General features: G+C 43.8%; 1 protein-coding gene across 1 annotated transcript in view; it reads left to right on the plus strand.

Annotated features, from left to right (window-relative positions):
• The window catches only part of HP1BP3 (heterochromatin protein 1 binding protein 3), a 22149-nt gene continuing 7923 nt past the window's right edge, over nucleotides 1–14226 (plus strand). Inside the window, exons 1-9 of the mRNA XM_068118107.2 lie at nucleotides 1–241; nucleotides 1267–1312; nucleotides 4359–4587; nucleotides 4710–4863; nucleotides 9500–9634; nucleotides 10453–10530; nucleotides 11206–11330; nucleotides 12730–12820; nucleotides 13023–13158. Coding sequence (XP_067974208.1) covers nucleotides 1273–1312; nucleotides 4359–4587; nucleotides 4710–4863; nucleotides 9500–9634; nucleotides 10453–10530; nucleotides 11206–11330; nucleotides 12730–12820; nucleotides 13023–13158 — 988 coding nt within the window. The 5' untranslated portion in view covers nucleotides 1–241; nucleotides 1267–1272. The remainder of the gene's footprint in view (nucleotides 242–1266; nucleotides 1313–4358; nucleotides 4588–4709; nucleotides 4864–9499; nucleotides 9635–10452; nucleotides 10531–11205; nucleotides 11331–12729; nucleotides 12821–13022; nucleotides 13159–14226) is intronic.

The following is a 14226-nucleotide window of genomic DNA, read 5'->3' on the forward strand; positions in this document are numbered from 1 at the left end:
CACAGATTAATTTATATTCGAAATTAAAGAAAAATTCGGCAAAGAGTGTGCGAACCGTACATCATCGAACTTTCGTAAAAAAAAAAAAAATACAACGGATAATCGTATTGGTCGGCCGCGTTTAAATTCACCCAATCACAGCGAGTGTTGTTGAGACGTGGATATTCCTAACTGAAGACGCTGGCCGTTGGTTTTTGGTGAAGCTTCAAATCGAACGTCTTACAAACTACGGAGATTTCAAGTAAATACAGCTCGGTTTTTACAGAATACAGTTTTCCACACAGTATTCGTGTTTTAAAGCCCAGATTAATATTGTAGCAATTCCTTGTGCTTATTACGATTGCAAAATGGCGAAGTACTATTTCTATTTGTAAAAACAATAAAATAATTGTAATCAAAGCAATTAGTGCTTTGGGAGCATTTTGGTGCAAACTTCCAATGACGGTTCGGGTTCGGGATTTGCTCATAATTCACGACTCTTGCATTTGTGTAAAATTAAAAACTGATTCCTCAAGGTTTTCCTTATTTCGTCATTCCTGCTATGTGACGTCACTCCTCACTCGACCTCTTTCCATCCCCCTCGTGCTCTGTCTGCCAAAGCAGCTTCACGGCAAGCATTGCACTGTGTGGTTTGCCTTAGCCTTGCCGGCGGTCAGGGCAGTAATTGGTAGTTTGTCCAGGGTGCCGGCGATAACTCGCCTACTCAGCGTGGGTCTTTGACGTCGATCATCCGATGTTAGTAGGTGGGACGCCCGGCTTAGCGTCTATCCGAGGGACGGCACACAATATGATGAATCGTGCTGTCTGTAAAACACCAGGACGGCGGTTTATAGCTTAGATTTGATCCCAGGTTACATACATGGCTCAAAGGTAAGTATGATACCTCACCACCACCCTGGTGGACCCTACCTGGATGGTGATGGTTACATAGCTCAAAGGTAAGTATGATACCTCACCACCACCCTGGTGGACCCTACCTGGATGGTGATGGTTACATAGCTCAAAGGTAAGTATGATACCTCACCACCACCCTGGTGGACCCCACCTGGATAGTGACGGATGTATAAAGACAAAATGTCCCCATCACCGCTTCCAGACATTACAAGGACATGAAATGAACTTTCATTCACCGTCCAACCCGACAAGTCCGAACGTGATGCGGTGTGATCTCGTATTTCTTGTGCATTTTAATTATTACCTTTTGATAATTGAGTTTTATCCGTACTTGCTTTTAACGAACGACCTCTTTTATTCATTCCTGAACAGGTGAAGATGCCCATCCGTAAGAAAAAGACAAAAGCACCAGCTAAAGGTGAATGCATTGTATCGGTTTGTATGTGGGATGGGAGGGGTGTAGGTGGGATGGAGGGGGGGTTCATTTTTACAGGAGGGTTACATGCTCACGTACATTTTCATTTTATTTTGAGTGTGCAATAAACATTTGGTTAAATTTGAAGTAAACAAACAACAACAACAACCCAACTTCCCCAGTCCATTCAGAATGGGACTGAATGGACTGGGGAAGTTGGTCCAACGAGGGATAGAGAAGAGGAACGAATGAGTGGAGGTGAGCAGTGATCCTGGATTGAGGTAGTTTCATCAAAAGGGGGTTGATGGTGGATAGTGTGCACCCTGAGGAAACCTGGAAGGGTGACAAAGCATGGAGAGGGAAAAATCTAGCTAACCCCTCACAATACAATGTGTCCTGCTAGACCCCACCAGACAAAGGGGAAGGACTACCTGAACAAATACTTATGAGATAACTAATCTCAGGACCTGTATAAATATAAAAATAATAACCACCTTTAGAGGCCATTTTTCCCCGCAAGCAGGGGTTGGCCTTTTTCGGGAACCGTGGTTGTTGTTGTTTTTTGGTCCCCTTTTTGAAGCAATGTTTTACGGCCGGATGCCCTTCCTGACGCCAACCCTTTTTGCCGCCTTTAACGACAAACAGGGAATTACCAGTGAGCTGGTCCTCAATTAGCCGACCTCGGAAGGATGACAGGCTGAGTCAACCCCCCTGGCATTAATTCAGCGATCGACCGGGATTCGAACCCAGGATCCTAGGATCCTAAGCTGACACCCTAGCCGCTAGCCCAACACCAGGGACCTGTATGTTGGTTGCAATTAGCTTTGGGGCCGGTTCATAGAACCGCAACAATATGAAATGGTATGTTTTGTCGAAGTCTAATATTATATCATGTGGTATTGTCCTGTCATTGGTGATTAAGACCGCCGGATGACGAAGCGCTCCAAAAATTGTGACGGCCCGAAAGCGCCGAGCGCTTTCGGCTCCACAGGCAGGAGGCGAGTCCCAAAGACGATTTCCCTCTCCAGTTGCAGCAATGCAGACAAAACCAACAAATGCGTAAAAACAGGTCACCGTTTCTTGAAGGACACCGTGCACTCCAAAATGCAAAAAGCCCCCAAAGTTTTCACAGAAATCGCACCAACACAACCAAGAAAAAATGGCCAGTGTCTTGCCCGAGCAAGTTCGAGAGACTCCTCTTATTCACTCCTCAGAGCCAATCGTCCCGTTCGGCTCCCAGTTCGCTCTGCCCACATTCCACAGTCGAATCGCGTCCCTCGGGGGTGGCCTCACGGTTTTTCTTGACCGCCCATTCCTCTGCCTCTCTTGGGCGGGCTTTCGTCTATTTGGTCTTTTGGGCAGCGCTTAGTCCAGGAACCCGTTTGCTTGCAGTTGGCGGTTGTTGTTTAAAATCGACGCCTGAGGGACTGCACGGGCCACCGAGTAGAAGGGCTGTGTTGCGTTTCAGAGTGGGGATCCGAAGTGTAGAGGGTAACACCCACACTCACCCTCACCCCCCCCCCCCCCCCCCCCCACAGATCCACAGGAGCCCCACAATCCAAAATGGACAAATGTGGGACCAAGCGATCCTGTTGACTGTCAAGTAGGACAGAATCGGGTGTCAGAGCATTCGGTTTGTAAAATAAGGGACGAGTAGGGATCCGAAGTTCCAGGGAGTAACCACCACTGGGAGCCGCCCCCATGATCCAAATTGGAAAAATCAGAAAATAAAAAAAATCTAAGGCAGAGCGATCTTGCAGACCATGGAGCGAAAGTGCTATATCCGAGTGGGCTGACGGTCTCGGATCAATCGGTTGGTAACTAAGGGACGGGTAGGGATCTAAAGTCTGGGGGTTAACCTCCCCTGAGAGCCCTCATTATCTGAAATGGAAAAATTGAAGCCTGATCGATTGTGAGGGCTGCTGTCTTGTATTCATGTGTCAAGTTTCAGAACAATAAACTGGGTGATAAGAGTAGCAAAAATAGCAAAACGTTTACTGACGGACGACCAGACATCCGTACATCATGACCCATTTTATCTCATCATGTCTCTTCTGGTATCCCCCTCCCCCTTCCCCCTCCCCCTTCCCCCTCCACCTCCCCCCTCCCCCTCCCCATCCCCCTCCCCCCTCCCCCCTCCCCATCCCCCTCCCCCCACCCCCCTCCCCCTCCCCCCTCCCCCCTCCCCCCTCCCCCTCCCCCCTCCCCCCTCCCCCCTCCCCCCTCCCCCCTCCCCCCCTCCCCCCTCCCCCCTCCCCCTCCCCCTCCCCCCCGCTGCATGAGCTTTATCACCCCATGCCATGTTGGCCCACGCTGTCTCATTCACCATTGGGTTCCCATCGTCCTTGTGGGTGGACGACCCTGCCCTGACATTTCCCCCCACCCCCTCTCCCTTCTGCAGCTCGGGGCAAACTGGGGTGATCGCTGTTTGTTTGTCTATTTGTCTGCACAGAATAAATATGATTTTCTCTGCAACCGTTTGTCCGATTGACAATAAATTTTCATCAAACGTGCACCTTATCCTGTAGAAATGTTTAATGATAATTATGACGTCATATGTCACGTGGTATGGGCGCCATCTTGGAAAAACCAAAAAACTTTGCACCTCTATATCTCCGAAACTGCTGCAGAGAAAAAATTGAGACATGGCTCATTGTAAATAACTCTCCGTGGGGAATAACATATGTCAATGATGATGTCATACGTGCCTCCATTATGACGTCATAATTTGACAAGTAGAAAACTTAATCTGATCAAGATGGAATTTGTTGAACGTCATCTAAGGATACATTGGTGGAGAAAAAAAAATGATGGCATTGGTCACGTGGTTCAGCAGCCATAATTGTTACAATAACACATAAAACACAATAACACAAAAGCCTTAAAAACCACTAAGAACAAGTCCTGGTGAGGGTCTACAATCTCTGATTGCTCTTTGTTGTTGTAACATGGTAAAAGTCACCAAATACAAAGCCATATTGAACACAGCCAAGCATGTATTTGTATTCTTCTTTGGCTCTGCAATAATTAAAATCCTCTATTCGTGCAGAAACACCGCAGCCTAAAGTTAAAGAAGCAGCCGAGATAGAAGATGGTTTGAATGTGGCTGCAGAGGGTGTCGAGGAAAACGAGGGGAAAGGTGAGCCTTCAGATTCGAAAGTTGTAAAAGAGGGTGAAAAGGAAGATGCTGTTGGTGAAGCTGAGAAGGTGACCACCGAGAAGGTGACTACTGAGGATATGATCACCGAGGACAATGCGCAAGCGAGTGAACAACCTGAGTGAGTGTTCCTGGTACACGAATGACATGTTCAGGTCGTTGCTTTTACTTATTTGATTCAGCAACTGATAATTAAAAAGGGACTGCTTCCTCAATGCCTTACCGCTTCCACTTTTGCTTCAGGGACAAGCCAGCAAAGGCCCGTTCTCAGAAAGGACCCCGTCGTGTGGTTCCTCCTCCCTGGGCAACCCTCAGCTCCCACCAACAAGCCCGTTTTGCACCGGCTTCACAGGCCCCACGACCCAAGATCGACGACATCGTAATTGAGGCCATCAAGGTATTTTAACCTGATATTGTCTTTTGCGTCCATTTAAAAAAAAGATCCATTGATATTTTGGCCTTGGTGTTGGATATATTGCTTTTAAACTGTCAAATTAGCGCATCCCTTGTAATCCAACTTTTAAAATGAAAATGAAATTTGACCTAAAGCGGGCACTGCCATCTTCAAAGTTTTCATTTCTTTAAGTCGGCCTCTTTTCTTGGTGGGGGGTGTCTGGTGAAGCTTGGTGGCGGAAATGTTGTGCCTTAACCCAGGTGTTTGTGCTGGTGCTTTGTCAGCAAGCCGTTTCTCATCGGAAACTCGCCGAGACCAATGACAACCTACACCCCACTAGTTGTGTGAGCTGTGAGGGCATTGTTATTGTTAACTTAGTCCTTCTCTAAAGGAAGTGTTGAATGTCTGTGACAATCTAATAATCTTAACGATTCAGGTTAGGTTACAACTCTGAATACAAGTAGATCTTTGATGATCGAGTACTCCTCGTGATGCAATGAACCAACTATTGCAATCCTAATGTGGCTGACACAGGTGTTCAATTCACCACTCAAATCGCCCGTGTACATTTGATGGTAGCTCGGCAGAGGTGGAGATACAGTTTTGAGCGACGGGGTTGTTTCTTTTGCTCATGAGGGTGGCATCCTCTCTCTCATCCATGGCAGAGTACCACAATATCTAGACATCTCTGTTGTTTCATAAGTGCTCTGTAAAATGTCACGAACACAAAAGCGAACATTTTGTCGGCCCGATCCACACTCGGGTATTTCAGACAAACCTCGTCCAATTTCTGGCAAACTTAGCATCTTTCGGCCATTGGTGTAGCGTGAAACCATCTCAGTTTGTATTACTACAACCACCAAGGATGCATCGACCCCGCATATTTGTAGAAATTCGACAATTATTCACCTTTGCGTTAAATTGTACCGCAATGTAACCTGTAAACAATACGGAAGTGGTGGTCGACTTCCTGGTGCGACGTCACAGCAAATCGTGAAGAAGAAGATTTCGACCTTTAATCGCAAAATTACCCCCTTTTTAAACCGGAAATTGGAAAAAGACACATATCTATTTTGTTGGGTATCAAGGATAAGACATCGAGGTGGTCTGATCATTTGGGTTCCTCTTCAAGATGCATATTTTTGTTGTACCTGAGTTGAGTATACATTACAACGCGATCTGCACATTATTGCTTCATTTGGCCTGTTCATTGCAGATGGACTAAACGGGGAGTGTTATTGTTGTTGTTGTTAATTTATTTAATAAAATATATATTAAAAATATTTATTTTAAAATAATTATTTTTATTTTAAATTATATAAAAAAATAAAAAATAAAATTTTTATTTTATTTTCCATGTAGCCTTTCCTCCAGTCTTTTTCACTCTGCTCCAGGACTCCTGTTAGGACTTTCAGAATGCAATTTACATCAACAATGGAAATACAAAGTATACGGGGTTGACAATTTTTTTGACCTTGACCTAATTTTAACGTCATGACTTAATTATAGACATTTTAGCATTTTTCACCAAAACTCGACCAAGGTTCGTCTGATCAGAAAGAAATTGCCCTCCCTAAATAGCCTATAGCAAGACGCATTTACGCTTGATGTACATTATACCCTTCCGTGTTAAGGGCCAAGTTCAAATGGCGGTCTGAAAAAAAACCAAAACGTTTATTTCTTCTTTTTTTTGTCATCACTCAATTTTTCCAAGGCGTAAACTCAGACTGCTTGGCCTTCCAAGATGTTCTTGCATCATAATAGTGTTACCTGCACTGAAGTTGTGCACCTGATACTTGATTCGTATCCTTGGCCTACTTTTTACCCTCGCCAGAGGAGAGGTTATTGCATTTGAGTCCGTTTGTTACTTGCCGGAAAAGATTCCGGCAAGTATGTTGGTTGGTTGGTTTGTCTGTCTGTCTGTTTGTGCGCAGTACTACGTCTACATTGTTGCACATAGAATCGCCATACTTTACACACATATTTGTCTTGACCTGGAATAGACTGTGCCCAATTTTTAACTCTCTTGGCCCAAGGCCTCCATTATGATATCATAATTCGATAATTCGACAAGTACAAAACTTCATCAAATCAGATGCATTTTCTTGAACGACATGACGGCATAAACTGGTGGAGAAAAAATAATAATGACGTCATCGGTCACGTGGTTCGGTCGCCATCATGGAAAAAAAAAAACCGAAAAACTTTGCACCTCCATATTTCCGAAAGTGCTGAATAGAAAAAATTGAGACATGGCTCATTGTAAAGAACTCTCCATGGGAAATAAAATATGTTAATGATGATGTCATCGGTGCCTCCATTATGACGTCATAATTCGACAAGTACAAAACTTCATCCGATCAAGATGAAATTTCTTGAGCATAATCTAGGAATAAATTAGTTTAGAAAACAAATAATGATGTCATCAGTCACGTTGTTTGGCCGCCATATTTGTTTTAACACAAAAGCCTCAACAAAAGCAAATCTTAACATAATCGGTTTTGGGTCGTCCTTTCCGCATATCTCGTTGGAGAGACGACCGTGATTGGGGGGAGTGGTTGGCGAATCAAAAAAAAAAAAAGTACGTTCCGGCAAGTCCTCAGTCTCTGACAGATTTTTCATTTGTTTGTCTGTTTGTCCGCACAGAATAAATTATTTTCTCTGCAACCGTTGGTGAAAATTTCCTGTCAATCGGACCATCGGTGCAACTCCACCTGTATAATTTTTAATGATAATTATGACGTCATAGGTCACGTGGTTCGGCCGCCATCTTGGAAAAACCGAAAAAATTTGCACCTCTATATCTCCGAAAGCACTGAATAGAAAAAATTGAGACATGGCTCATTGTAAAGAACTCTACATGGTGAATAAAATATGTTAAGGCCAGATAAAAAAAAGTTGTTGATCGTCCCCGCCCGACCCTACGAAACACATCCGACCCGAAACTTTTTATTTTGAAAAAAATCATAAAAAACGATCTTTACACATTCAAATTTGGCGCCGTTCTGCACCGCATGCGCAGTGCGTGCTGCGCAGAGCGTCGCAAGTGCCTCGGGCAACTTCACCCATTTTACGTTGGCCATTGGCGGCTATTGTGTGAGATTTTTCCCGCTGAAATCTGTATTGATTCATGCTAGAATCGGCTTGAAATGCCTATTGTGATCGCATCAATAGCCCGTGAGGGCTCTTCCAAGACGGTGAAGGACTGGTTTGCGTGCAATATCGCGTTGGATGTTACAATCTCGGACTTCTATGCCGAGTTCTCAGACGGCAAGTATGATGGGGATAGGGAGCCATTGCCTGACGATACACGCGGTACTTTTGTCAAAGTATTCGCCGGCCTCAGTAAAACTGGCATGACGAAAGTTTCACCAGCTTGCAAAGTTTCTGATGTGACAAAGACTCTTGGCTCATTTCTCAATTCTCAAATTTGTGTTGGCTGCAGACACGGCCACGGATCACAGGATGGAACCCGATGAATGAAGAAATAAAATCATTTTGAGGAGAAAGGAGTCTTTATTTCATATTTTTCCATGTCAACAAAACTCAATGGAAAGTAGGAAAAAAATATAAAAAATAAAAATAAAAACCTCCATCCCTACCCGAACTTTTGAGAAAAAAGGACGCTCAACAATTTTTTATTTTTTATGTGGCCTAATGATAATGTCATAGGTGCCTCCATTAAGACGTCATAATTCGACAAGTACAAAACTTCATCCAATCAAGATGAAATTTCTTGAGCACCATGTCGGCATAAACTGGTGGAGAAAAACAAATAATGACGTCATCGGTGACGTGGTTCGGCCGCCATCTTGGAAAAACCGAAAAATTTTGCACCTCTATATCTCCGAAAGCGCTAAATAGAACAAATTGAGACATGGCTCATTGTAAAGAACTCTCCATGGGGAATAAAATATGTTAATGATGATGTCATAGGTCCCTCCATTATGACGTCATAATTTCTCAAGTACAAAACTTCATCCGATCAAGATGAAATTTCTTGAGCATAATCTAGGAATAAATTAGTTTAGAAAAAAAAATAATGACGTCATCGGTCATGTGCTTTGGCCGCCATATTTCTTTTAACACAAAAGCCTTAAAAACCACTGAAAATACATCCTGGCAAGGGTTTGCAATCTCTAATTGCTCTTTTTCTTGTTTCGGATTGTGATCTAATTAACTAGAAAATACCTTTTTGATCGTAACTTGAATAATTTTTCCTTCGATTTTCATGACTGAGTTTTACGGATATATTTTAGACAGGGACACATTTTATTTATTTACACTCTATCCCTAAATGTTGAAGGTTAAGGTCACATGGTGGTCCGGAAAAAATATGGCCATCATTGGATCATGGGACAACAGTAAGCTACGGGCGATCACAAAGGGTAAGCCTCCATTGGTCGGTGGGGAGGCTTACCCTTGGCGATCGCTTTGTCATTGCAGATATCTATTTGTATCTTGCATTTGTTTATTCCCCACTAGTATGTCCGTATAACTTCAAGTACATGTGTGAGCAGGTGCCCAGCACATTTCTTTTTTAATGGAGGGACAAGACCTTTTATGTTACCATTAGTCCAAATTTCAGGTTTTTCAGTTTCAGGATGTAAATTTCATGTGTGTGTGAACCCAATTTCAGGTTTCTGGCGGTGCTTCATCTGTAGCAGTGCGACGTTACGTGATCAATCAGTACCCAAGTTTGCAGATAGAGCAGCGCAGCTATCTGCTGCGCCAGGCCCTCCGACGTGGGCTACAGCGGGGCCTCATCCGGCAGGTATCATTAACAAATATCTGAATATCTGAAAGGGTTGCACCGTAAATTACTGGCGTGGATAGAATTTCACAAAGGGTGCTACGTTATTATTATTTTTATTTTTTCGGTACGCCCTGGTTCTTCACGTAACTGGGAAACGCATGTTGTGGTACAACAGTTGGTCATGTGCCAAAGCATTACGATGTGGTTTTCAGGAATGATAAAAATAATTCCAATGATCAATGATAAAAATGAACGGTGTTGTGTGTTGTGTCAGCGCACAATTAATAAAGACCACAATGGGTGGTGTAATGGTTAGAGTGTCCGTTCCAAGTCATGGGAGGTCAGTGGTTGACACACTGACCCCAGCCGAGTCATGCAAAAGACTTTAAAAGTGGTATGTGCTGCTTCCTTGCTTGGCCTTCAGCATTTAAAGGGATAGAGCATTGACAATTGCCATAGGTTGACATTCGTGGGGAGGAGGAAATGCATGCCCCACCTGAGTGCGGTGATAAAGGCTGTGGCATTGTGGTGTTGCTGGTACCCAGAGTGTCCCAGGAAGTAATGCACTTCTCGAGCTCAGTGGCTCATCTAACAGTCCTCATCAGTGGCTCATCTAACAGCTCATCAATGTCTCATGCATTCGTTTGTATGTCTGCATGTGTGAGAAGTCCGCTATGGGTCTTAGACACTAAAAAACAAACAAACTGTAATTGTCATTAACTTGCATGTTAAAATACCCTTTTAAAAATTTGTTACGTTTTACCAAATGTTACGTAAGATTTAGTTTGTGTAAAATATGCTGCCGAGGTAATGCAAACACATCGTTGGTATTCCAGGTGACTGGAAAAGGAGCTTCAGGAAGCTACCAGGTGATCAACTCAGCCGTATCATCTACATCCAGAAACAAGGACAAGGTGTGCCGAGTTCCATTGTGTTTGTTTTCCTGGACACAAGTCGAGGTTCATGAAACAAAGGAGAGCATGATGATGATGATGATTATGATGATGAGGATGAGGATGTAGGATATGGAGAAGAATGAGGGTTAAAAAACCGGTGGATATTCGGTTCTGTGTCACGCAACACCAGTCGCTAATATGAGGGCAGGGGTAGCAAACATTTGGGTACGAGCACGAGGACCTCGCCCCAATTGTAAAATATCCTACTCTGTGCCTTGGCCTCCTGTTGGGTAAAGTAGAGGTTGAAGAGTTATGGTCTCTTCAACATCCATGAGCTGTAAGGTGGAATCCAGGATGTTGAGGCAACAATGGAGAGCAGGAGTCCCATGAACTGCACATAGTTGCCTTACACGTTGAGTGTGGTAAAGGAAGGCCTTGCTATCTTAGCAATGCGTACGCGTTATGGTAGGATCCAGGATCTCAGTGTGGGCTGTTTTCCTCATTATGTACATGGCCACTGTTTTCCAAATGACCTACTTGTCGCAGGTGCCAATATGAATAAATGAAAGAAAGGCTAAAGGTAAACGTTGACGTCACCAGGTTGTGCTGCTTGGAATGAATCTCAAAAGTATATTTTACCTCTTAACCTATTTGAGTCACCTTACTGCTGTTTTGTTTCCTCGGTGATTGCAGGGAGACCACCTGACCACACGTTTACCAAAAGTCTTCACTCTTGCCTGTTCACCAAAGGAAGCCTCATATTCTCTCATTCGGAAATACCTCATTCAGCATTTCCCTTCACTGGCTCTAGAAAACAGGTACGCAGGTGCTCGGTAGTTTACCCTCCTGCTGTGGCTGTTCTTTGACGTAGTGCGTCGGTTCAAGTGGGCATGTCGACGAAAAGGAAGTGCCATTCACCGTGACATCTGGCCCATTAAACAACGCAACATAGGAATTCACAGCTGCGCGTTAACTCCTGTAAGATAAAGATATGGAGTTTCTACTCTCACTGTGAGAGCTCTTGCAGTGCCCTCACACATGATGTCGTGAAAGCAAACGAGGTCATCAATATGCCAACTTCGGCGGGATGGATCAATCTCGAATGGAGTTTGAGGATATTTGGGATAAGAATACACGACTGCACGTGTCCGCGTTGTCCAGCCTGACCCGTCTGCGCTGTATTCAGACCCCTCAGACGCTCATGTGCCCATGTGCCTCTGGTCCCGACAAATCTGATACTTCATGGATAGTTGTGATTGTAAAGTCTATTTGTAATAGTTTCGACAAACTAGTAAAGCACTAATTGATCATTCCATGACGTGGTCGTGATCCACAAGTGATGATGCAATCTAGAAGTGTATAATGAACGTGATCCACAAAGCAATGCAATGTGTACGTTTCCCTTTTGAAAATAAATTTTTGTGGTAAGGATGTAAAAGGATAAGTTTTATTTCGTACAAGTATAAAAGCCTATCAAAAATGATGGTTTGGAACGGTGTATTCGACGGTGCAGCCTCGTGAGCGTGCCAATGTCTGAAGCCTCGGCCTAGTGTTGGGTGTGCTTATGCCTTCTTTATTTATTAAAAATCCAACAGACATCAATGAACACTCGGTTTACCCTGCACGTTGCACATCATGTGCAGCAAATTTCCCCTCCCTGCACCTTGTATTTATTGTTCTTTTAAAAAAGTGCTTCTGTACACCGCCCTTGAGGCTCGGTTTGCAAGCCACCTTCTACAATTTCAATAGAAGAGACATAATTACTCTTTTATGGAAAATGTTTTTTGAGTTTGTTTTATCCTCAAAAAGAGACCGAAGTGAACACACAATCGTGTTAAAGGATTGGCCTTTAAAACCTACCCTCATGAAGGGGGACAGACATCTATACAAACACACAAACTGACATTGTGTTTTATTATTCCGTATTTTGATAAATTGATATCCTACTCCCCTTCCTTTCCTTCTCTCATATTGGCGTCAGGAAGAGCATCCGGCCATAAAAACATTGCCTCAAACAGGGAGCCATGATTGTCATGGGGCCCGCAAGGCCAACCCCCACTCTAGCGGGGATAAATGGCCTTAAAACGATCATTCATTCATTCATTCATTTTGATAAATTGATAATTAAATCTACATCACGTTATGCTGTTATACCGTAAGGAGATTGTTTAAAATGTTCCGTTGCATTTGTACGTGATCGAACCCGGGTCATCATAGGCCGGCAATCCTGAAACAAGCTTTACAGCGCTGTGTGGACAAGGGTGCCTTGGAGCAGATCACCGGTCGAGGAGCTTCTGGAACGTTTCAAGTGAGTTAATTCACAACGTGTCCAATCTAGACAAGGTACAGCTTATACATCTCAAAGATGTGTGCTCCTTCCACTTCCTGTATTCCCATTTCATCCCAAGCTTATTTCCTTTCCATTCCTACTCCCCTTCCTTTCCTTCTCTCATATTGTCCTCCCTTCTCTTCCCCGATCCCATTTCTTACTTGTTTATTTATTTTGTTAGTTGTTGACCTTGCCATCCGGCCAGCTACCCCCTCTGGAGGCCGCCATCTCTACCGCCATCATAGCCATGAATGAACCCAAGTCAGCGTCTATGACCGCACTCAAGAAACTGTTGCAAAACGAGCCAGCTTTTCGTGGTATGAGCAACCACATCCGCCGCCGTGCCGTGCGAGCCGTCACAAACAATTGCTGGTGTGCGTAGATCGTTGAAGTAAAGTTTGCTTTTCCGGACACGACATATCCGAGATCCATGGCGTGGTTTCCACACCGTGGTTTTTATTTTAATTGGGCTTCTGAGTTGTTGGGTTACATTTGCTAAATCTAATGGTTATTGGGTTTTTGAGTTTGTGTTTCGGATGAAAACGTGCACCGTCATTTAACAGAAGATGCAGTTTAGTGAATTTTCCTTCGATTAATTTATATATTTGGACGAAGGCACATTGTGGCTTTCTGATTAGCTGTGGAAACGTCACGTGTTTTCACAGCCAATCGGAACCCCGTAAAGACAAGACGTACTTGCCTTTACAGAAATCTATTGGAAATTCAATTCACGGACATTTGGCGTTTTGCATTCGCAAACGTGGTGAATTTTTTTTTTTTCCCCCCTCCATCATACCCTCCTGTACCCACGCCGGTCGGAAACCCCCACCTTTACGAAGTGTGTGATTTTACACCACGTTAGAGCAGCCACTGCGATTATTGATCAATTTATTCTGGTAATAGAGGTTTGGGAATTCTGCTCTTAAACCATTCTGCCAGCAGGTTTGGAAATATGTAAAAAAATAAAAAATGTATACTTTGGGGAAAAAAATTTTTTTAAACGTTGTATACAGAGTTGAGGTTCGTGGAAGAGCTAGAACACAGAACGGATCAGGATGCAACAGCAGGAGAACAATGGGAAACACTAACAGCAGGGCTGAGGGACAAAATATACGGAAACAAGGGATGCGGGTAACGATGAGAGGAATAGGGGAGTCGACAAGATATGGATACAGAAGCAAAATTTAGGGAAAGGGAAAGGTTTGACGGGGGAAGAAAAGATCATTGTTTTGGATGGGGGGAGGGAGGGGGCTCTGAGATGGTCATGCACAACTGTCTTGAAGACGAGGAAGTTGATTTTAACACTCATACTTGTCCATTAATGATAGAACTGTGCAAAAACGTATATTGCTGAAAGGAGAGGTGTGTGCATGTGCACGTGCCCA

The sequence above is a fragment of the Myxine glutinosa genome, unplaced genomic scaffold, assembly GCF_964187855.1.
Source record: "Myxine glutinosa unplaced genomic scaffold, kmMyxGlut1.1 SCAFFOLD_593, whole genome shotgun sequence".
NCBI classification, from domain to species: Eukaryota; Metazoa; Chordata; class Myxini; order Myxiniformes; family Myxinidae; genus Myxine; species Myxine glutinosa.